Source organism: Trichoplusia ni, chromosome 1, assembly GCF_003590095.1.
Source record: "Trichoplusia ni isolate ovarian cell line Hi5 chromosome 1, tn1, whole genome shotgun sequence".
NCBI lineage: Eukaryota > Metazoa > Arthropoda > Insecta > Lepidoptera > Noctuidae > Trichoplusia > Trichoplusia ni.
Genome location: NC_039478.1, coordinates 5,134,916 through 5,160,304, shown reverse-complemented (window position 1 = coordinate 5,160,304; position 25,389 = coordinate 5,134,916). Strand labels below are relative to the sequence as shown.

The following is a 25,389-nucleotide window of genomic DNA, read 5'->3' as shown; positions in this document are numbered from 1 at the left end:
GTCCAATGAGCTGCTTCGATCTCTTTTTCCTTTCATTCGACCAAAATGTATGAGCATATCTAAATTGCTCGGTCCTCCTTATGTCATGGTTTAAGAGATATTTTTTGATATTCCGACTCACCTGCAAGTTTAAGCATTATTATTGAATGGAATATCCTTAAAGAGGAGATTGCAGGATCATTTCAATTGATTTGTGACAATACCGAACAGTGAAGTGGTTATGGATAAGTCCAAGTACAATCAATAGCAGTTGAATATTGACTTCACTATTAATAAATACTCCAATTAAACAAAATCGATATAATTGCTCCACAATTTAATCAATAGATACCGGAAATTAGAACCTCAAATTTTGGAAAAAAAGCTATGATAAATTATTTTAATAGCTCAACAAAATTTCCGCGAGGAAGTAACCTTCCAAATAGCGCATTCGTTAAGTCTAATCAAATACAGTTAGTTAAAAGTTTTTGGCTGCAAATTGGAATCTGAAGTGGAAATAGACGGATGTAATGCTTCCGGATTTGCTGACCATAGTACTGATTACGCGAGGTAAATCTTAAATAACGGCTGCCCCTAAAAGGCTTGTGACACTAACTACAGCTAAATACCATCCAACTTTGATACTGGTTGAAAGATTCTGAAACTAAAAATATTACTTTCCAACTTTGACCTGAAGGAAAATTCCTCCAAATGTCCTCTAATAGAACTTCTTACAACGAAATATCCATCTTCGATGGATCTGGACTAACTACTCTCAAGGACTACATCAGCTTCTGAATTAATTTTAATGTCGGTTTATCTAAGGGCGCTCCACATTCTCACGAAAATCTCGCGAGAACGCGAGAAACATGCGAGAAACGTGAATGTGAAAGCGATGTTACTGGGATATCCCGCCTAGTTTCGGACCAAACTGGACTCTTTAATCCCTGTATTAATCCTGATGTATTATTTTTTTATAGATATTTTGCATTCGGAAAAACTTCTCACCATCAAACTGGACAGCAGACCCTCAGCAATAAAAATCTGCCACTGATTTAAAACTTATCGGTTTACCGTGAAAGGCCATGAGCGGAGTCACGATCAGCAATTATCATTTAAACTGTGAAATCGTTACTAATAAAACCTCTATGCTCTAAATGATGATCTTGGCGACTGATAGAACTGTAATGCTTTCACTTTGGATGATCGCGAATTCAAAAATCCGAGGTAAGACAATCAATTGAAAAAACATTGGAGTAGGTACTATTTTTAGACTTTTTTGGTTTTATAGCTGGAATAAATATGATTCCTGCTACATACTTGATTCAAATTATTTAAGGACCAAGAAATAAAAAACGTGTTTTCAGTGTTTTGACTAACTCTATTATGAACAATACAATAATCTAGCAAAAATCAATGATTTTAAATACAACATTAAAACTGGCGTCCAAAGATAATTTATGAAACAAAACGTCTAAAATCATTTAATAAAGAAGTAGATATGGCAGTTATTATACTTAAAAATACACCACAAAAATGTCAAAAGAAAGACCGTCTTGAAACCAGTCGGGCATCAGGCGCGCGGAACCCACACTAAACTCATTTTATTACACTTTTTTTTTGTAGTTTGTCGGCGGGCAATTTGCATAAAGTCCCAAGTAGCTGCTCGGTTGACGGTATTCCGCGTCGCATCGTAAAACGGACGTCCATAAAAGAAACACCTTTTTTGCTAAAGGATGTTGTTGTTTTTGCATTGAATTAATATATGTGATTGTATTATCTTAAACAACAGTTGCTGAAGCGTTTTGCGAAGTTCGGTTGGAAAAAGCTTTGGTTTTACGTTCTTTTTTTGGGTGTTTTGATATTTAGTCCGGTTTTTTGCTTCATTATTCAGTTTCTAGTTGTTTTTATTTTATTTCAAAGAGTAGTTTTTAAATATATATATGATAAAAAATATTATTCCATTTTTGATTGATTTTGCTCAACACATGATGTTTTTCTGTCTTTACACTTATGTTCCTTTTTATATCTTTTATAAACACTAGACTGAAAAAAATAGAGTTTAATAACAGGCCAAAAGTATCCCTTTAAAATCACAATAAGTATTTAGTATAAGTAATTCAAAATTTAAAACAAAAACCTCTTTTAGAACTGTGTACAACATGTAAATTTGTTAACAATCGTTAAAACTTCATCAATGTTATCTTCCTGACCAAAACCGTCGCATTTTCGTTCACCGTGTACCCAAACAGTTGCGTTTTTGTAAGATGGCGCTTAACAAACGAGTTTTGTTACTTAGTCATGACGAATATCGGGATAACACCTGATTTTGATTTCATTGAGATTTTTCAGTTTATCTTAAAGTAAGATTGTTAATTGGTAAACGAAATCTTATCAGGAACGAAATTAAACAGGATTTTTATCTGCCTTTTATACATCTTGAGTAAAAAGTAAGTGATTTTTGTGTTAGAAGTAATTATTCAATTATTGACGTATTTTCCCTAACATTTAAGAGAAAATTAAATTTTTGGCACTAAACACAGATCTTATTCTGCTTAGCCTTTTTCCCTGCCTATTTTTCACTCTTTTCATGATTCCTGACCTGACCTGATTCGGCTTTACATAGCATATTATGTATAGTATATAGTGTTGTGAAGACATCTCCTTCAAGATCCATTATCTCCACCATCTAAAAGTAGACTTTCCTGGCATTTTATGGACCTTAAAATTTCTTCATATTTTTGTTGTTCTTTCCCCAAATTATTTTCATTTTTGGTTAAAATGTTCTTCGAGATCATTTTAACAAAGCCTTACTCTTACTGCTCTGTATTCTTTAAATGGTATTTTTCGCCGTCCAGTTATGGCCACTAATCCGTGGGTCAAGTCCCACTATGGGGCGCCATTAGCTACCGTTGTTTAGTAAATTTAATTATCGCTCAGCTGGATACCATTTAGGTCTCGTTGTTTTTGTCGGTTAGTGCAGTTTAAGGTAAGAGGCAGTTTTGGTCTTAGAAGAGGGGAGATAGATAGGTTTACGTTAAGTAGAAACTATTTCGAATTCTATACAAACTGGCAATACAAACTCTCTGCGGTTCGTCTTAAATCATACTAAGAAGTTTCTGTTTTTCGGAAAGCACGTCAAGTAGTTGGTCAAAATTGACATGTTGATTTTGACTATCGTTAAGTTATTATAATTTTGACTACTTCTCTTACTATCATGTACCGCATTACCTTGTTAAATAGGCGGTAAAGATTGCACGGTCCATCGCTTTACGTAAAATACTGTATTCAGCTGAATCTGGTAAGACTGGACTCCAGCTGGTAGTCGACTCCATCAAACCTAACAATTTTTATTATATCCTACTGTATCCCATATCAGCGTCCTCTTCCCAGGCCGACCACGGCAGCACCGTCCATTCGTTGGCTAACTTTCTGTAGTGACCTTTGCCCAGAGGACACTGCCCATGCGGCTGACGTACCTGCCCAACCTTAAATTATCCTGGCAGCTTTAATCCCAGTTCTGGAACGCATTTTGGCGTTTGGCACTCCAAAATAGCATGGAAAAATACAAGGCTAAAGTCAACTTGACTGGGCCACATAAAGTCACTTTATATGTTAACAACTTCTAGGTTAGCAATGACACCATAGCCCTCTGACGTCACACGGCAGCTGGCTACAACAAATTGTTACATTTAACATAATTGCCTATCTCCAAGGCTATCAAACACCAGTACTTTAAAACATGAATCACTCTCGCAAAAAATGACGTCAAATATTAAAATTTTTGACACGCTCATAACTCTAATTTTGGTAAGCACGACTGATCTTTAACCATCAGGATTTTTTACAAATCATATTTCGTTGGAGAACATAGTAAGTTAAATAACGATGGAATTGTAACCTTGTAATAATTAGATCCAGGCAAGATAGTCAAGCTCGATGATGATACGTTTAATTTTATAAATCGAATTTTGTATATTAAGATCTGTTTCTGTACTACAATTAGTGATTGTAGCAGGACCCTTGAAAAAATGAGACACAGCTATGGACAGTTCATTTAAATACGACGTCATGTCTTTACACTGTCATCAGCCATGTTTTTGTTTTCGAGGCTATTTTGAAAGTAATTTAATTCTTTATATCTATTATAGTCTTTATATTATGTATTATAGTTAATATCCTGTTTTAGTCTTTTATCTATTTAATCTACGAACGTGTTTCGTGCCAGATTATTATCACGATCAGAAGTAATTGATAGGTGCACTGGAATTTCTCCAAAACTAAGTCAACCAGAAGTTACTTATAAGTAGAAGATTTAAAAATTGACTTGAGTTCTGATTCAAATCTATCTTAAGCGACTAAATGACCCAAAAAACAGTATCGTCCTTGTATCTAACTTAGATTATTTTATAGCACGCGATGTTTTTACGTCGTTATTAAAAAATCTGGACTTTTTTAATTCTGTGTTATTCGTAGCTAGATATTTAAAAAGTTTATATATTTTTTTAAGAAAGGCAACAAAAACATTTTATTCAAATTAATATTTACAATCCTTGTGTATCTATTTAAAGTAAGGACTCAAGAGGACCACATTAAGAAGTAGTACCAACGGCTAATAGGTAAGGTTTTTTGACACATTGATTACGTCATAACCACAAGAATTACTATGAATGAAATATAAATAAATTCATCCATACACTGTATAGCAGCCGTTTTTATAAAGCACCTATTAAAAATACAAACGCGCTCGTAAATAAAATTTATATTCATTGGAACGATATTTTTTTCTATTGCTAATTTTTTCCTTGCTTATATTCCTTGGACTCGCAAACAGAGATATTTTATATACTTGACATCTTTATTAAAGTTAATTGTGGTACGTTATTAAATATGATCGCTTCACCTGTTTGGTGTGTAATTTTGTAAAATTATACACATTGTGTCTGTTTTGAATCGTAACCCTGTAATTCATTGTTCTTTGTGTTGGAGAATTGCGAATAATTCGATGAAAATGTAGCTATTATTATCGCAGTGTTATTTTCGATTTTTCTTTTATTTGTATTTTGTTTTTTTTTTTGGTAAATGTGTTTATTTTGTGTTTTTATTTAAAATGTGGACTGTATTCTTTTTTTTCTATACTTTAATTATGCTTTCGACCTAATATTTTTCTTCTTGGATTAATGTAACTTACTTATTAATTTTTATGACCAGGGATTAGGTAGTGTTATTTTATTATTTTCACATTACTTTCCTTATGAATTAATGGTAGCATTTGGGTGTTAGTCATTAACATATTGTGAACTGACTAAAAATGCAGAAGCATTAGAATTAACATGATTAAAGGTATCGATGTGTGTGGTCATGTAGTCACAGTAAGGCTTGATATCTGACGTAAAATTTAATTAGCTAGCTATATGATTATCTTATGCAAACACTACCAAAATTATGATTACACAGTCAACATCCCATTAATCATTTCTATGATTGGATTTATTTAAAATGTAAATAATTATTATTCACTGCCATAGTCTTTAAGGATAAATGAAAGAATTAATTATTATCTGTCATCATAATTTATTAATATAAAAAATAAGAATGTACATAAGTAAAGTAATTCACTAAATTACATCTGAGCAAGAGCTGCTAAACTATTTAGGAGAGTCCTCGTTTTATAATTAAAATTATAAATATTAATGATTCTGTAAAACACATACAAGTATTCATTTTTATTTAAAATTAACAATCTTTAACTAGGTAGTAAAAAGTGAACATAAAAATAAAAATAATTATAATAGGAATATTTACAAACTATTTCTGAAACTTAAATTAAATCACGATTATCAATAAAACTGCTTATTGCCCGACAAAACTAAAATTTTCAAAAATTAAACTATGAAATAATTAAATAATAAATAACAGCTGTAATAAGAACCAGTCAATTCTTAATAGAAACTAAATCTATGTGCTACTAACTAAATTATAATTAAATTATTTTAATTACAAATCAGCACTGATGGATTCAAACAAGAAATCACACAAACAATTGTTTTGTTCGTCGATATCCAACAATAAAACTTCAAAAATAATAATTATTGCCTAAAATTTTCTTCGATAATCTAAATTTTTAAAATTTGGAGGTAAACAAAACACTGCACAAACAAACCTTATGAGATCTTTACGAAAACCAAATCCACGTTGCAAATACGTACAAACATACCTCTAGAAATTTTACAATGTGTATAAACGAAACTTGGACTAATAATACTTTTCATTAAGAGTTAATCTAAAATTAGGTACACAAACAATTTTAAATCTTAAATCTCTCTAGAAATGCACCAATACGATAATATAATCGCAGAACTACTGCCCACCGCAATATTGTATTACAAAGGTGTTAAAGACACTCGTCGTACAAGTCGACTGTCCGTTGAAGCGAAAATTTAACGTTTTCTACTGCGCAATCACATTTGCATACAGTAAGGCCTAACAGACAGCGCCGTCATTCACATTTCATCAGCGTCTCATAATATCTTCTATACTAAAGCCTTTTTTAGGACCAGTAGACGTACTCGTCCCTGGTTTCGGATTTGTAGGTGGCTGGATCCCAACAATATTCTTGATTCCACTTGTTATGAAACTCGAACTTCCTTCTTCAGACTCTTTCTGTCCATCCTTGCAGTTGGTGACAGAAGTTGAAGTACTAGGTGTTGTGTCTTTTGGCGGCGCGTGTTTCACTATCAAATCTTGAGCAACCGTTTGCTGTGGACCTAATACCGGGTGTGGAACAGGACCGTATGCCAGTTGTGGATGAGGGGGCGGCATCGGCAAACCAAACTTATGATATGATGGCATTCCCATGATAGCTGGAGGAATACCGACGACTACTTCAGGATTACCCATAGATGGTCGAGGCATTGTTAGATTAGTCGGTTCTGGTGACCGGCTTCTGTAGACGGCTGCACAGTTCCTCACGTTGTCACCAATATCTGGTGGGTGACTTCTTTTTCTAAATGGACTCAAGTACATTCCAGAGGGTCCCGGATCTATTGGAGGACTTGCCATTTGGCCCATTTTTGTGGGATCTGGTGGTGCGACTTGATGTAGATCTCTTCTGATTTGCAGCTGAGGATGTCGTATTTGTTGTTCAGGAACTTCAGTGTAGCGCATTTCTTTTTCGATGATCTCATCTGACGTGTACCGTCGTTTCTCATACAAATCAGATGTTGGTAAGCGATGCTTCTCTTGATATTGAGGACGCATGGTATATGGGCTTGCTCTGTCTCTCTGCTCATTGTGATGGCAGTGAGTACGTTCTACCGGAGAAGGTGATGTGCGTCGAGGTCTTTCTTCACTCTGCTCTCTGCCAATGCTTTCAATAGATGAAGATCGGGCCCTTCTTACAGGCGAATGTTCAGGGGATGACAACTCGGGGTCATCGTCGTCATACCCAGGTTCTATCGGTGATCCTGGTCTACCAATATCCTCTTCGCCTACATCTAGTACATCACCTGGCGGTACATCTCCAACCGCATGTGTCAAGGCGTGTCTCCGTAAGTCACAATTTCTTCTAAAAACTTTACCGCACGAGTTGCATTCATACGGTTTATGGTCCGTATGTGTTAGTAGATGTGTCTTTAGGTTTGACCGTTGGTTAAAGCTTCGGCTGCAAACAGGACATTTGTGAGGAGACTCTTCCATATGCAGGATCTTGTGGACTGCCAGGGTCCTTGACTGGCAGAAACCTTTCCCGCATTCTGTACACTTAAACGGTTTCTCCTTCGAGTGTATGTACCTGTAACAAGTAAAATTTAATTTAATTCTTGTTCTATATTTAGCATCAGATCTGGGCAAAAGCATTCAACACGAAGAAATTAACTATTTGTAAAAACAATCGCAGTTTAATTAAATGTCTGAGTAGAGGCGGAGCGTACGAACACAAGTTTTGCAGATAATATGATATGTGGCTTATTTATGGTACGTAACAATACGTAGGCATCCAAAACGGGTTTTGATTGGATTAAGAGTCGTCCATTCATTAGAGAGGAACGACCTTATTGTCGTCTACAGAATTTCATTGTCCGCTACTTACTAAAGTGAGCAGATGTCATTTGAGATAATACAATAACTGTACGGGAATTCTATACAATGTAATAGTATTTTTAATGTCGGCGACCACTATACTGTTCAGACGCGCCTTGAACGTGATCCGAGTAACATGAGCCTTTACTCTCAAGGCGAGCCCGACGACGTCGCATGCGCTCAGTACGTACAACCTCACCATTTTTTGAAGACCTCCGCTAATTCTTTTCACTTCCCCGTATTGTTAATAGATCGCGATTGTGGGGGGAGTTAGGAAGGTCATGTTGTGTTGGTTCCGTTCCACAAGAGTTCCAGTCCAACCGAATCGAATTACGTTAAAAGCATTTTGTGGCCAATCGCTGCGATTAATATTATTAACAGCGGCTATATTGAATTACTAGTGACCATCTGCTTTATGGTCTGTAGGTAGGCGAAAGACGTGAAAACCGTGTTTTGTTTTAATCTTTTACATAATATACGAAGTCACTTTATATGTAAGTATGTATTAGTATTAATTATTGTAATGGCTTTGTAATTTCAATACTACAAGACCACAGAGAAATAAAATGACTGAGATTTGATGTTTTTCGAGTAAGTAGTTTTGTAACAGTAAAATTACTGTTTCACTAGTTCATTTATACGTATTATAGTCGAAATAAATAAGCCAATAAACATAAAAACCTCTTCTAATGATTTAGACCTTTCCGTTCCACAATTACGTTAATACGCAGAGAAATTAGATATTTAAATTCATCTTTCTTACATCACTTTTATAATTGCTTGACTTCGGTATTTTATTTGAGGAAACGGACTAAAGCGAGGTCGATTTTGGAATTAATAAAGGAAGTATTGGGAGCTTCGTGGTATCACGTTAATTACACGGTTACGATTTGTCCATGTTTAAAACGGAAAGGATTTTAAATCTTAATTCGTTAAGGTAAACTTGAACTTGGGAATCACATTGTTGTTTCGTTAAATTTTGGACGGTTTTTCTTGCTTATGTAATTTTATTTAAAGCATCTCTTAAGGAATAGTGTGGGAACAGCATTTGAGATGCACTTTTGAAATATATGCTTCAAATTTTGATACAGTTGCATTTGGAAAAAAATATTAATTGAAAAATTATTTCAAAGATGTATTTTTATTTAAATAAAGATTTTGGCTTATTACTTTGAATCACCGAAGCTATTTAACCATAAGTAACTGAACAAAAAACCTAATGAAGAATGGGCGAAGCCGGGTCTATTTAATGATGATGACGACGAAAATTCTTGAGCTTGTCACGCAAAGAATGCGTCAGGTACATGAGCAGTCACCATAATTACTAATGGAAATAAGGTTGATAATAAATAGACACAAGACAAACTGAACGACAGACAATCAATTTGGGTATGAGCAAACGAATTTCACGAACAAAATTGAAGAGAAACTTGAAGTAATCAAATGGCTTTCAAAAATTGCAAGGTCCAGTAACGAATCATTTCATTTAATCAATTCGGTCACTAAAGATTTATTTAATCATTATCTATGTCTCTAATTATCATAACACGTAAAGCTTTTATTCCATTTAACAGATATCAACAACTGTGACTTAATTATCTAAAATTATGGATATAAATCGATTAAGATTGCATCCATTTTAAATCGAGATGTTTTATCTTTATGTTTCAATATTAATGTATATGCATGAGCGGCAGGTGATACAAAGATGTTTGTTGTTTAGTTTAGGTTTGTTTTAAAAATAGGTCCTGCAAAATTAATGCTAGCGACGACATTGTTTTTTACTTGTTCGTGTCCTGTTTTAAGTTAATTAGGATCAATGTTGTAAAGTATGTCTTGAGAATTATCATTTATACCTTTTATCTTTTTGCAAGACTTATTATTGAATGGAATATCTTCAATAAGTCTTTGAACATTTGTACAAGTTAGCGTATATATTAATTCTTTCTACTTCATTTACTAGAAGTGCCTCTTCAATAGTTAGCAGCTTGTTGAAAAAATAAATTGTTGAATTCCCATTTGACTGGTTGGCTCTTTATCCTGTCAGGCAAGAGCAACACAATAACCCATTTCCTTACAAAATAGAAATACATTGTAACTACCAATCGTATAGCCGACGGCACGATGTTGAGAAACTTAACTGGTTGCAACAATCAAGCTTATTCCTTTGTAATAAGGGCTTTTATTTTTTCAAGTAACACGTGTTCGATTGTACCTAAGGAAGTCCGAAAGGAGTAATGACCCACACTGCCAATTACACGGATTGTGCACGCATTTTACATCGCTCTCGTGTTCGCACATCAAATTCTTAGAAAAGCAAAATGTCCAGTATTTATTCTCATATAAATTTGTTACGATGTTAGGTCTGATGTTGATGTTCATGGACAAAGTCCTAGGGATCTTTCAAAAGTGGTTAATTTATGTTCGTCAAAGATTTACAGTGGAACCCACGTGATACTTCCAGTACATCGTCTATCGTCGTTGTAAACTTTTTAACACACAACTTTCAAAATGGAATAGAATGGACGAGTACTGTAAAATACATCTAGAAATAAATAAATTCAGATCAAAGCAAGGGTGTGGTAAATCGCTTATTAAATATTAATTTAGAAAATTGATCAATCAAAAGTCTCATTTGCGTTTTATTCATTCCAATATTTATGAGTATCGATTTCCGTATATAATTAATACTGACCTTCCAAAATTTTATGGATGATTTATAAGTAATCGGACAATTATAGTTTGCCAAAAACGGATCTCTCGACTTAAAACCGCCAAGGGCTTGTCCATATCAAGGACTACGTTATAATTACTGTTAAAAAATACACGTTTGCTAATAAATTCGAGTTCAAATATTAACGAATCACGACGTCTTCTGCTGATAAAGTGTTTAAAACAACTAGTATGATTTTTTATTTTATTACACTGAATTAAAAAGTCACAATGATCTAATAGCATTAACAATTGGAATTCAAATTTCATCAGTTTCTTGAATCGGCTAATGAAAACTGCGCAGGAGTAAAGTGTACACTTTTATACCCAGCACAAGTGTTTGTGTTTAAAGTAATCTTATTCGTCAAAGCAACAAAGCCAGTAAATTCCGATAAAACATATATTTTAATCCTAGAAATATTTTTCATTACCAAAATTATTCGAAATACTGAAGCTAGAATTAGTAGTATCTGTAAAGTATCAGAAAGAAGCAAGAAAAATGTGTAAAGAGAAAGTCAAATTTAAAGATCAAACAAACGAAACCATGAATGAAGTGGAAGGGAAGGGCGCGAACTGCCAGCGTCACGCAAATATTGAGTTGTGACTGACGGATGGACCGGTTTGAATGTACACACCGGCTAGTCCAAACACCCACGTTGGCGAGTATTAAGATTTTCAAGTATTATTAAATAATGGATGTGCCTTCTCAGACCAACGACGACTTTAGTTTAAAAGGAAATAAACCAAGCATGCCAGATAGTAGATACTAATAGATGGACACAAGATTGCTTCTAAACTTTTAATTGAACGAAAAAGGTTGATACACAAAAAGGGTTTATCAACTTGATTTTATTTATCTCAAGGCAGTTCAAATCAATACAAACTATTAAAAACCGGTCATCAACGCTGCGTTTACGATTGTAGAAACGAATAATTAAATACATAAAAATATAGAACGCAACATATGTATACGTAACACTGATAGACGTAGAGAAAAAGTGTTCCAATTAAATGAAAACCTGATATTTTATTATCGAAGCCGAAATTACTTCCAATAAATTTTAAATATCTAATGAACGCAATATCTTCATTCGAGAGAGCCACGATCGATATCATATTATGACGGATTCAGATACACCAGTCAAGCAACTTTAGTAACATCAGAGAGACCGACAGATTGAAATTAACAAGGCAATTATGAGCTTACTACGAAAACATTTGATACGAACAAACTAGAACTAGGAAACACTCAAATAACGATCGAAACGACAAACTTTTTAAATGTTTGAGAAAAGAAAATCATATATATAGGTCCCATAATAAACTATTCAAAGAATCTAAACGACACAAAATATTAACGATAATATAATTGGGATAAGACTAAAAAATACACATAATTTATGATATAAACAAATCTTGCCCTCAGAGGCATCTTATCATGCCAGTTCGATCAATTCTGACGTTAAATAAAATATAAGTAACGTCTGTCTCTTCTTATTATGCCCCGAGATAAGGATCACGATGGACAGTCGCTCAGAACCCCATCAAGACACGGAGTGAAGATTAAAAAACTTTGACTCCAAATTACAGAGAGGACCGAGATCCCGCGCTAATGGGTTACATTAAAAATATTTTCCATTACGGTTGCCGGGCGGATAATGTATTTTGGAAGACACTTACAAAAGATGGCGCCGGTGTAGAAAACCTGCGAGTGACTCATGAAACGAACAATAAAACAGTAATAACTGGAATTGATAACAACGACATAACACTCACAGAAGTGGCAATTGAATATAAAGCGTCAGTTACTTAACTAAAACAGCTAAAGATGTCGAAGTTATTTTTTTTTCTGCTGCAAATGCAATTGGTTAGGCTGAGAAACCATTTGCAAGTGCGGAAACAGGTTCTTAAAACATTCTCGTTTCATTTAACAAGCTGCAATGTATAGCCGTTGTGACAGAATTGAGTACAAAGTCAAACAGAATTTCGGTAAATTTTATTCGGTTGATTAAACTTTGATTCAAAGGTTTTCTTTCATTCAAACAGTTCACTGTTATTTTAACTTCCAAGTGACATAAAATATACTTCATCTACCGATTCGGGTCAAAATGGCTTTTTCCATTTCAATCGTGGTTGAGATTGCCTATCGAATAACGTTCGAGAAGTGGGTAACGGATGCAGACTAAGAACTATTATAGACCTGTCAATTCTACATAGGCTTATGAAATTGAAACACCTGCACATAAAATTAAATGATTAAATTTATAATTAGCCTTTGGAAACAACCAGGCGTATAATAAGGTATATCGATGTTTACCCAATGAGGGATATTAAATTAGTTTATTTTTCACCTTGTCTAAGCTGTGTTGGTTCTTACTGTGACCAACACTACAGATCAAATCAGTTTCTCTTGATGTTTTTTCGTTTTATTTTATTCTGAATGTATGATGCGGTGGTCCAACTGAATCTCTATGCTTGTTTATAACGCATTTCATTTTGTTGAATGAAATGTTTGGGACCTGTTATTTTTTTACACGAAATTTTGTGCAACAATATAAGGTGACCTAGGAAACCTGAGGTTTATGTCCAGCGGTGGACTTCAAAGGCTGAATTGGTTGATTGAAAGGCTATATCAGAAGGTATATGGACTATTCTAAGTGTCTTGATTCCAAAAAAAATCAGCTAATGATTTTAGATACTATTCTTATTTTGAATGGAACGAGTTCTATCTCCCATGCTAAGCAAAGTTAACAAGGTCTGAGAAACGAGTCACACTGTTTATAGACAGTTGACTTGCAACCTTATACCTATGCTTTATAGCCAACGACGAACTTAGCACTTTTATACCATCCAAGCCGATAAAGTAACGTGATTTTTACGATTTCGAAACGAGTAAAGAGATTGAAAAGGATCTTAATTATGCTGATCTATATCGGGTACTTTTAATGGATATTAAAACTTCTGAAGCGTCCACTGATTTTTAGACTTCATAGTTTAGAACAAAGTTTATAAAAAAAAACATATCCGTTTAATATTCTAGTCTTTCTTCACTTTTAGAATTCAGAATTAATCGTGCCATCACACCGATAGTACTCGTAAGTTTTTTGTAAATTCTAGTTAAAAGTAAAGAGAGCAGGTACAGCGGACGTGCGTTGGAATGCCGTCGGGGTCACTGTCCGATCCCACTCTACGTACCTCCCGTTCATCTACGCTATCTAAACCTATTGGATAGATTGATCGTAAAGCGGTTTGCTCATTAACTTCACCAATATTATGTTTTTAGATTCCAAAATGACGTATTGTTTGTTTTGTTTGAATGGACACAACCAGCGTACCGACCGTTTACAGACTTTGTTGGTGATTTCTGTCGAAGAACTTAAGACTTAAGGACGTTCTTCGAGAATTTTCTCAACTTGTCTAACTTCGAAACTGTTATTGTTAAAAAAAATGTTTGGTCGAAACCTTCTTACCCCTAAACTAAATGCAATCAAAGTTATGTACGAAAATAAACTCACAAAAATAAACGACTAAATTGATATCAAGAATACGAAATGAGAATTCACACTAATTAAATTAAGCCATATAAAACATAAATATGGCAGCGAAGACAATGCCACCGTATTTATGATAATGAGTGGAGAAGTTAATTATGTTCGTAGGTGTATTTGCGGAACCCACACAAATGCAGAACGGTAGCGGTTGATAATACATAAATTTATTCAAAGAAACTGTTACATGCCGCACACTGGCGCATAAGTAAATCAAACCTGCTTACAAATAGCTCAAATTAACATAATCTCGCGATTTGAATAATGAAGTAGCAGATTTTGTTATTTAAAATCGCGTTGCTTTCAGGCAGATGCATTCGAACATAATTTTATTCGCTTTTCTATTGGTTTTAACATTCGACAGACGCATAGAAACTAAAAGCTCACGATTTTATGTAAATCATGATTTAGGAACAAACCTTTAGATGAATTTTATGATAAATTTCGAGTTCATCAATATACATAAGTCGCGACGTATTTTCTTACAGTGACAGATGGATTTGAAAATATTGTTCGTATTGAGTATAAATAATGAATATTATTACAATAATTCATGCATTAGCAATAACGTTGTAAGCATCAGTCATTCGCCTAAGTATTATGAATATTTTTCTATAATATCATCACCTATTTGTCTTGCTTAAATGTGCTAAGCTTTGGTAACATCGAAAATAAAAAATCTCTGTAACGTTATGTTGTGAGTACAAAAGTGCGTGAGTCGAGTAAACGTTAAATAATTCAGCATTCGTGTTCCACCAAGACGCTTTTGCTATATTAAGCAGCATAAAAGGCGTACTTAAGCAACTGTGCTTAACTTCTCTCAAACCCACGCACTTTTATCTCTTTACAACTAAGCTGGTTTCCTTTAAGACGATTTATTGTTATGCTACTAATATCTCAGCATCAGTAGTAAATGACGCCAACGCTTTACTTTCCAATAATTAACATTTGAATGACAGAAATTGTTTAGTGAGCCCGTGTGAACTTGTTCTCTTTGGTATGGTTATATTTCAAGTTGAATATTTTTAAGTTTTTGTAGATAAAGTTTTAAAAGCTCATATTCTACTAGTCCAGACACTAGTTACTAAAGTTCTTGCTAGTGATGGCATAGCAACTGAAAATGTAACAAGTGTTGGCGTAGAAGCTAAAGAAACTGAAATACATTTCGAAGAATCATTTGACTAATTAGCAAAAGCTTTGTTTCTAACGCCTAGAAACTAAGAAGTCCAATTAGCATAGACACTTGGAACTAATATTTCTAAAAACATAGGAACGAGCATAGGTAGCAAAATATTTACAAAACTACATGACATAATGCAAATGAGGCGACTGTTTTCGCAACGGCTTCAGCAAAATTAGCATGACTATTAGACTGTTTTTTGCACCAGGTTGAACTAAATGAGACGTCAATACATTGAATAAATCGTTTTGTTTCAACTGCAAATGAATTATGGTAATTTTCTTTTTGAATGACAAATTGAAGTCAGCTTCAAGACTGCATGTACAAAGTCTTAGTAAGAAATTCTGAATTTTAAAAAGGAAAATCAAGATATTCAATTGATTGTTAAACAGATACTTGGTATGAATAACAGTATTAAGCATAATTGTATCGTTCTTAATCGAAATAAAAAAAAAACTCACTATCATCGAACTTTTTGTATTAATTAAAATAAACTTTACTGGTCCAGAACCAAGATAGGCTTAATATTGCCATTAGTTATTCGCTTTTGTAATCTTTAAACAAAATACATTATTGCCTTACGTGGCTTCAAACGATGGACAATCCGGTTCCTTATCATTTTTTAAGATGTTGCTTAATGTTTTGGCATTCAATTACATTTTTTATTCAACCTTTTTGCTTTACTTTTGAAATGTATACTGAATTTAAATCTTTCTTTTTGATTTTTGGCTTTTGCTTCGGTATCGCTGGCTACATGTATATCAATTACCTTATTACCATGAAAAGGCATACAACCTTCATCTAAAGCCAGCCTATTTCTATTTAAGTATTCTACTGCATTAAATTCAGGTCGAGCTTAAAAAAATAATACATCATTACCAACAGTTGCTTTAAATCTTAATAGGTTTCGTGTAGGCGAGTTGGTTTCAATCACATCGCCACAATGAGTCGTTAATGTAGTCACTGGGTCCCCGGTAATGGTCTAGACGCTACCTACACATGAAAGTCTTTCGGTTCTTTTGTCACATTGTAACAAATGTTTCATTGTGGTAAATACTTGTTCAGGTTAAGGTGCAGTTGTTGGAATTCTACGAAATTACATAACGAACGAACGCAGCATGGCTTAGAAATACTTTAAGCTGGATTTATTTAGAGTTTGAAGTTTGGGTGTTAAAAAATATTCCCACATCAAACATCGATTTCTCACTGTAGCCGACTTCAGAAACTGACTTCTACAACAAAAAACTTAATCGAAAAATAATACGGAGCGTTCCGCAATGCGTGGCACTGAATCATTTATTTTTCGTTTGTATACTAAAGAAATTTAGTATTCGTCGCGCGGTCGACGATATAAAAAGTCAAAACCCCAAAAGTCGGACAGGTACGTGGACAAAAAATAAATGGAAAATACTAATGGAGCGCGGCGAGGTTGGACCGCGACGCGGTGTGGTAAGTAGCTGGCTCAGAAGGGTTCAATTTATTTGTCTACTCTATGTACTTCGGAAAACAGTTCATGGTCGAATAACAAATATTAAGTCAATATTATTCTTCAAAAATGGGGCAACTTTGATTACTAAGCACAAAGATCGTAATGAGACTTGTTTTGTCGTGGTTTATGACAATAACTTTCTTATCAAGATTATTAAGTAGCAACAAAAAGTTGATTTTTTTTAATACTTATCTGAGAACTATCAAATAAATACTACAAAACAACTTTACATAAACATAGACGCAAAAATTAATCCTTTAACATTTCATAAAATCTTTATATCTGTTGTGCCAGCTACATACAACACGGCGTCCACAGCCGGTTTGGCTGCGCGTACGCCGTCCATGCGACGTAATGGGAGCGACGGCTTGCCGCTGCCGCTTCACACACAATTTCACCTCTGAGTGACGCAAACATTCATTGTAAATGCGTACTTGACTTACTCAGTATCAGGTGCATTTACCTAATATCGCTAACCTTTTTAAATATTACAATAGATTCGAAAATCCTCATCGAAAGCATTTGGCCAAATTTCAGTCTTTTAATTGAAAAAATTAAAATCCTTTCTATAAGTGTTCCTTAAACATGGGGAAGCAAGATTAAAAAAACAATAACGCTTTAAATGTATCAAATTTTATGGAATCAAAAAAAATAGTCACAAAAAATCTAAGACACCATCTCCCTAATTTAATTTTATACTTGCGCAATTTAGTTTTTTATTATTTCCGTGATCCTACCGCATTGTTTTTGTATTAAGTTTAGACACGTCTTTCGTCTAAAACAAAAAATTGGCGCCTCACAAGAAAAAAGTTCGATATTCGATACGTCCAGTATCGAATACCATCAATATAATCGCGCTTGAATAGTTCCAAAACTCAATTTTTCATGGTTCGTATATCTCCGAAACCAGATTCTAGTCTCGTTTTACGATCACGAACAATAATTTTATTAAAATCGGTTAAAGCAACGTCTTTAGCGGCAATCTGTAATTTTCCGTTTTCGAATGATCCAAAATCAATAATCGTAGCGTCGTTGAAATCGAACTGTAAATTCAAAAACTTGCTATATCTATGACACTCGCTGAACACAGGTAGGTAATATATTTTTATTGTTTCCAGTCCCGTTCCGTGTATTCATTAAATAAACTGATAAGATTAAAATATCAAACAGATAAAGAGTACGACATAGCTTAACTTACCAGATAAAATTGGAAATGTATTGACATAGAAATGTTAGGAATAGGATCGAGCACGTATACGTTTCTAAGTGAGGTCTACGGGTCTAAAAGGTGGCTTGACCACTGTTTAGTAACGGAAGCAGCCCTGAAATCAGTTAGGAACGTGTATGTGCTACATGACGTTTTATGGTCTGATCACTTTCCCCTAGTAATTGAATGTTGTTTAAATACAATCTTACCAAAGAAAACTGTGAGTAGTGTAATCCCGAATAGAATTCTGTGGGGGGATAGAAATTCTAGTCAAATAAATATCTATCGAAAAGAATGTCATGAGAAATTGCGATTAATTGACTTCCCTCAAGAATTAAGTAAGTGTTGTGATTATGTTTGTAACAACCATAGTCACAGGAATGTAATCGATAACTTTTATTTACAAATCGAAGACGCCTTAAGCGAAGCTGCAGTAGTGGGAAGGGCTGATAGCAACAGACCTTCTAGAAAAATTGTAGGATGGAATACCCATGTTGCCGACGCTCACAGGCACGCTCGGGAGCAATTTCTGTGGTGGGATCTGAATGGAAAGCCCATGTCTGGGAATTTGTATAATGAAATGCGCGAAAGTAGAAAAATCTTTAAGTCACGTGTCAAATGGTGTCAAGATCATAAAGATCAACTGAAAATGGATGTCTTGGCGTCATGTCATGCTAAACATGACTTTAAAGGATTTTGGAAGCAGACAAACAGGTTGCAGAGTAAAGCAGGTGTGCCTGTGAGCGTCGACGGCGTGAGTGATTCAAAAGAAATTGCCAACCTATTTAAAGAACGGTTTTTTGTAAAATCGCCACTAGGGCCGTCACGTATGGTGTTGGATGCTCAACCCGGAGTGGAATTACAGGTTAAATTTCACGCTGCCGAATTATCTAAAATTATAAAATCTATGACGCGACGTAAGTCCCCTGGCCACGATGGGTTGAGCATTGAACATCTTCAATATGCGGGTCCACATCTACCGAGAGTCCTTGCCATGTTGTACAGCTTCTGTGTTAGTCATAGTTACATGCCAGATGAGATGATGCGTACAGTTGTTGTGCCCATTGTTAAAAACAAAACTGGGGACCTCGCAGACAGCAGCAATTATAGGCCAATTTCACTCGCCACGGTAATATCAAAGGTGTTTGACAGTGTGCTTAACAGTCAGTTGGACTATGTCATCAGCCTTCACGACAACCAGTTCGGATTTCGGTCTGGGCTGTCGACGGAGACTGCAGTGTTGGGTCTTAAGCATACTGTCACGTATTACACACAGAGGGGAACGCCCGTTTACGCCTGCTTTTTGGACCTTTCAAAGGCATTTGATCTGGTTTCCTACACAAAGTTGTGGCAAAAATTAGAAAACACTAACCTACCAAAAGAACTTCTTAACATATTTAAATATTGGTATGGAAGCCAGATCAACAATGTACGCTGGAATGGAGAGCTGTCTGAACCATATAGGTTGGGGTGCGGGGTGAGGCAGGGGGGGTTAAGTTCACCTACGCTCTTCAACCTTTATGCTAATGATCTAATTGAGGAACTTAGCAGTACCAGAGTCGGTTGCCATATAGATGGTGTCTGCGTTAATAATATTAGTTACGCAGACGATATGGTGCTGCTGAGTGCGTCGGTCTGTGGGTTGAGAAAACTTGTGGCCCATTGTGAAGGATATGCAGAACAACATGGCCTGATATATAATTGTAAAAAGTCGGAAATCATGGTTTTCGAGGCTGGGGGTAAAACCACTAGTGCCATACCACCTGTTGCACTCAATGGGATACCATTAAAAAGAGTGTATAAGTTTAAATATCTGGGTCACTCATTGACCCCCAGCCTTCACGACGATGACGACATTGAACGGGAGCGGAGAGCGTTGTCGATTCGAGCGAACATGCTGGCCCGTAGGTTTGCACGTTGTTCCCTTCAGGTAAAGATCACACTCTTTCGAGCTTACTGTACTTCTTTCTACACGTGCAGCCTTTGGGCCAGATATACTCAAAAGTCGTACAGCGCTCTCCGCGTTCAATACAATGACGCGTTTAGGATACTGGTGGGGCTGCCTCGCTTCTGTAGCGCATCAGGAATGTTTGCTGACGCACACGTAGATTGTTTTTATGCGACCATGCGAAAGAGATGTGCCTCTCTGGTGCGCAGGGTGCGGGCCAGCTCCAACAGTGTCCTGACTATGATTGCTGGGCGTCTGGATTGCTCATACGTAAATCATTGTTGTGCCGTCTCGCATGGGATAAAGCAGCGGTGACCCGTGTGAGTTATTCGAATTAATAAAGTTAAATTAAATTATGAAATGTTACTAACAATAGTTTTAAGCAAAACTAACATTATTGAGTCATGGTTACTTGAATAAAGAAATGATATTATTATTATTATTATAGCTGTACGTTTCTCATATTCATTACGCTTAGAAAGAACTTGAAATGGATCAGAACTGTGTTGCTTAGGAAGTGAATATTCTTGTTCGAAACGAGTTCGAGTTATCAGATTTATAACACTGGCAGTTGATTCATGATGGTCTCGTCTGGCAATTATATTGAGAGAGGAGATATCATTAATCATACTATATTGATTGGTCCACTCTATGTACAAATCCAATTAGATTGAATCCTTCAATTTTGTTTGATCCTACATGATTTATTACACGTTGAGGTGCAATTAGGCCATCGGGATGCAAGAGTGTTAATTTTGGTTTCATCGTAAATTCAGTTTTAGTGGTGTATGTAATTGGCCGTAATCGTCGTAATCGTTTCGTATCGTAGATGCTTTTATTGGTCGCTTTACATGTGGGAACGATGTAAAAGGATCTGTTTTTAGTTGATTATTTTACTTTCCAAGTAATCTTAGTAATCGTAAAGCAAACCGGTTTAATTTTATAGAACTGTTATTTTTTTCTGGTACTTGTAATGGGAAACGCTGTTTTCTCAGGCTTTAAAAGTGAAGCTCTATTTGATGTTTGTACATTTCCTTAATTAAAAATCACATGGTAGATTAAACTAGATGTGCTACGTAATTCACAACTAAGATAACGATAGTAAACAATGATAAAGTTAATAACTTTAGCAATATTTGTTGTTCATAAACAATAATCAGTGAAACATGTTACCCGAAGTATAAACACCGTTTATCTGTCCTTAAAACTTATATCAGGGCTTCAAATACATTTATTGGCGGTATTAAAATACCATTACTAGGAACTAAAACGATTAGGAATTGAATACTTAGAACTTGGGATTTTTTTACGCTTCCTCAGTTGTATCGATGAAAAATTTTTACAGCTCATATTTTCAAACGAAATTTTTAGGAAATTTAAAGTAGAGCAACTTTACGACAAAACAAAATCAGCTTTATTCGAGAAGTTTCGATCAAAAACGTTCATTACTATTCGAAAACTTTTTAAATTTCGATCACTGCTTTTAATCTCCCATAAAATCGTTCCGTACGTGTCGAGAAGAGATTAAAGTTGCTTGCTCCCAGAGACAGGTAATAAATAACGTGATTATTTCGTCTTTCAAACTGGCCACAATATCTAAGCCGTACTTTTTTTGAGTGAATTCGACCGAAAAAGAATTTTGTTAACGGGATTAAGGTTTTACGCTGAGGCTTTTTTCATCTCAGCTGCCGTTTGTATAGATTTGTCTATTTAGTCATTTAGTTTTTATTTTATAAATCCCATGATCTTTAGATTTGTGGTTGAAGTGAATACTGTTATTATAACCAGATTTAAAATACTTTCTTTGGATGGTCCCAATTTATCTTGTAGACCGTGCGTTGTAGTGGAAAAAATCTCCCAGAAGCTACAAATATTCGTTCATTCGTCTTTTCGAATTGCATCTAGTATTTTTCATTTTAAACGCGTTTTGGGATGCACCATAAACATTGTATGGAAAGCCCATGGGTGTGCGAGAGGGTTCAACCGCCAAGGACGACCGGTTATACTGCAACTCTTGGTCTGGTCGCAAACGCGCCTACTTTATCCCGACAATCTGAGGGAGTATCATCACTTGGTACAAGTTGTGAGTTCCTCCCTTGAAAGCTCAAGTATATGCAATAAATGATTGGGTGATATGAATTTGGATAGAAATATTCTCATATATATGTTTTTAAGGAATTGGGAGCACGAGTCTAATTATTTTAGCCACTTGCTCATGTTTGTCCATATAATATATCACAGCGTGTAAACACTCATTGAGCTTGGCTTCTTTTTTTTTATTAGCTAGCACTTATTTGACTCAAGGTGCAGTGTAAGTATAATCTAAATAGTTTTAGTTGTTTCCAAGATTCTCTCGTTAACATTGTCTTTACTTGTTTTTATCGAGCTACTAACCATCCACAGAAAGAATAATAGTCGATTGTAGAACAATAAAAGTCAATCTTACGTGTATTTTAGAATCAATTCACAAGGTAGTGTTGATTCCGTTCTGCTCTTGACCATTTCTCACTCTCCCAACTTTATCCGCACTGAAGTGCTAAGTGGTTCTTAAAATTTGAGTTGTCCTATATTTTTTTAACTGTTTAAGTTTTTATATATTGTTGGATCTACATTTTAATTCAATTAGACGTTCCACTAATAAAGCTTTTCGTTTCTAATTTCATTCAACTGGTATTTCTGAATTATTACCATAGTTTACTATTCCCGTAAGATTGGCTTTTAGTCGAATAATTACTTTGAGGTTTTCTTTCTCATTAAGGTACAAAGAGAAATCTATTTTTAAATACCATTGCCTATCGGAGTCTCATGCACCTAAATGCCAATGAGTAAAAACACAAAACATTTGTAAAGAATGTTTAAAATAATATGAAATACCCATAAGTAATGTGGCTCCACAGCACACCGCCATATCTCAACCGGTCTAAACCCATGCGTACCCATGGCAGATAAAATCAAAAGTCATTTCCACCATTTTTAATGTCCCCGAGAGCCGTCACGTAGGATCTTGAAATATTTTGTGGTAATCGTTGATCGTTTATGATTGTAAAAATTGTTCCAGAATTAAAGCCTCAGGATGAGATTTTATATTAATATTTTTATTATTTTTAACATGAAAATACCCAAGAATCCCATACCTCAGCAAGCAGTGTTGCGTAATTACAATTTCAAATATCCTTTCTGTATTATGACGTCCGTAACTATTTACTTAGTCGTAAATTTACTTCATGTCTATGCATGCGTTCTGAAGCAACTTAAGCGCAAAACCCAACCTTTGTCCAAAGTAATTCACGTACTAACAATACGAAATCAACTCAAATCCACGTAAGCCTTACAACAGTTATTTACTGGGAATCTTAAAATAAGAAAGATTAAGGATCTCTACCTGTTTTTAAATTGGCTTGCGTGTATAAGGTTACGTTTACCAACGTCCTCTGTGTGTGTGTGTGTGTGTCCACATTACATCTAACGTTGACTTCGTCATATTATGATTAATGGTTGATACAGAAAGGAATACCATCCCTACACAACAATGCCTTCTATTTTTAGAATGCTGTTATAAATATTCACATTTTTGGTCTCGGTTTGGTGACATTAAAATATTGTGTTATTCGTATTTTTAGTGTTAGAAATGCTCAACAATGGCTTTGGCTTGTACAGACAATAAATTACCAATAATGATTTTCCTTATCCTAAGGCTGCATCCTGAATGAATAGATATGGAAGACAGACAATCAATTGAAAATTCTGTAATACCAACAAGCCTATTTCAAAGAAATTCTTCTCTAACGTAAAGGTAATTACATTATTCGTATACAAATAGCGGAGGATGTTAATGTAAATACAAATACTCTTGACGAACGTGGGCTCAAGTTTAGAGGCCACATAGTGGATGGCACCGGTATGCCCGCTTTGTTTGGACAACCGACCGGTCACTGTTTGCACGGGCCTCCTCGACAACACTCAGAAATATTTCAAGCGAACTCTTGAGCAAGCCTTAAGTAAAGTTACGGCACAAATTTTAAAACCACCACTTAAAATAGATAGGGTTAAGAACCAATCGCATGAATTAAACGCTATTGGAGAAATAAATAAATTTGCAGAGGAAATAAAGTTTATAGATGAATCAAACTTCAATGAAAAGTTAAAAAAAAGAGGAACATATTTGAATATAAATCATTATATCCGTTTACTGATGGTAGACACAAAACAAGCAATACAGATTGCTACTACACGCTTAATGGCTTTTAAAAACTGGATTAAGTAGCGAAGAAATGCTAAATCTACGATAAGCATAAGTCTTGTCAACCCACGCTTTAACACGCATAAGTCCACATGACAACTTGTAATAAACTTTATTCTGATAGTACTAAAGATATGTTTTGTTTAAAAAACGATTCGAACTCAGTTCTGTAACCGTTCAGATAAATCTCCTATTGTTTTAAGAGAAATATCCATAAAATACTTTTGTTTTATGTTGAGAGCAGCATCGGTTGACATTAAATGAACGTAAAAAAATACGGTGTAATGAAAATCCATTCTTTATCTTGTTCTCTGAACGTTTTGATTAGTTTTCGTATGGAAGTTGCTGTAGTTATTTTAACTTACTTCGCCTATGAATAGGATATGAGGCCGCTTTGGACGGCAAATGGCAAACGTTAATTAAATGTCAGTCATTATAGTAAATGGCTGGTACTTGATAAACGGTAAGGCTATTATTTTATTTACCGACAGGTGGTGCTACTGACACTTCGATGAAGCATTAAGAATTTATAGGCAAGTGTTCATTAATTTTGTAGGTTTTATTCCCATTTCGTGAGCCAACATGGCCGCTTCTCGTACTTACAAACGAGCATTGATCGTTTAATGAAGAAGGTATCCTTGCCCAGTAGTGGGTCAGGTCCAAGCTGGCATTAACATCATATTATTAAGATGGCAAAAGTAAGTAATATTCCCATAAAATATATGATTCAGGGAGTGTCAAGATTGCTACGTAGGTACCGGATTATAAAATTCCGCAGCGGAATAACACAATGAACTTCGATTTGGTTAAATTTCATGTTCCACAAATTTATATCCGTAAGTCGCCATGGGGGATAACAGATATGATTTCGTGATTTTTAAAGATTTTGAACTTAAATATCAAGTTGCCAATGGGTGGAAAAAAAAGATTTTCATAAATATATTAATGATATTGTTGTATTTTTTTATGAGTTCGATTGACTGTACAGATAGGTTCAAACTAAATAA

At 34.9% G+C, this 25,389-nt stretch overlaps 1 protein-coding gene across 1 annotated transcript in view; it reads right to left on the bottom strand.

Moving 5' to 3' along the window:
* Window positions 1-5,536: 5,536 nt before the first annotated feature.
* The window catches only part of LOC113491698 (protein bowel), a 38,826-nt gene continuing 18,973 nt past the window's right edge, over window positions 5,537-25,389 (bottom strand). The window contains exon 3 of the mRNA XM_026868820.1: window positions 5,537-7,771. Within this exon, the coding sequence (XP_026724621.1) occupies window positions 6,493-7,771 (1,279 nt within the window). The 3' untranslated portion in view covers window positions 5,537-6,492. The remainder of the gene's footprint in view (window positions 7,772-25,389) is intronic.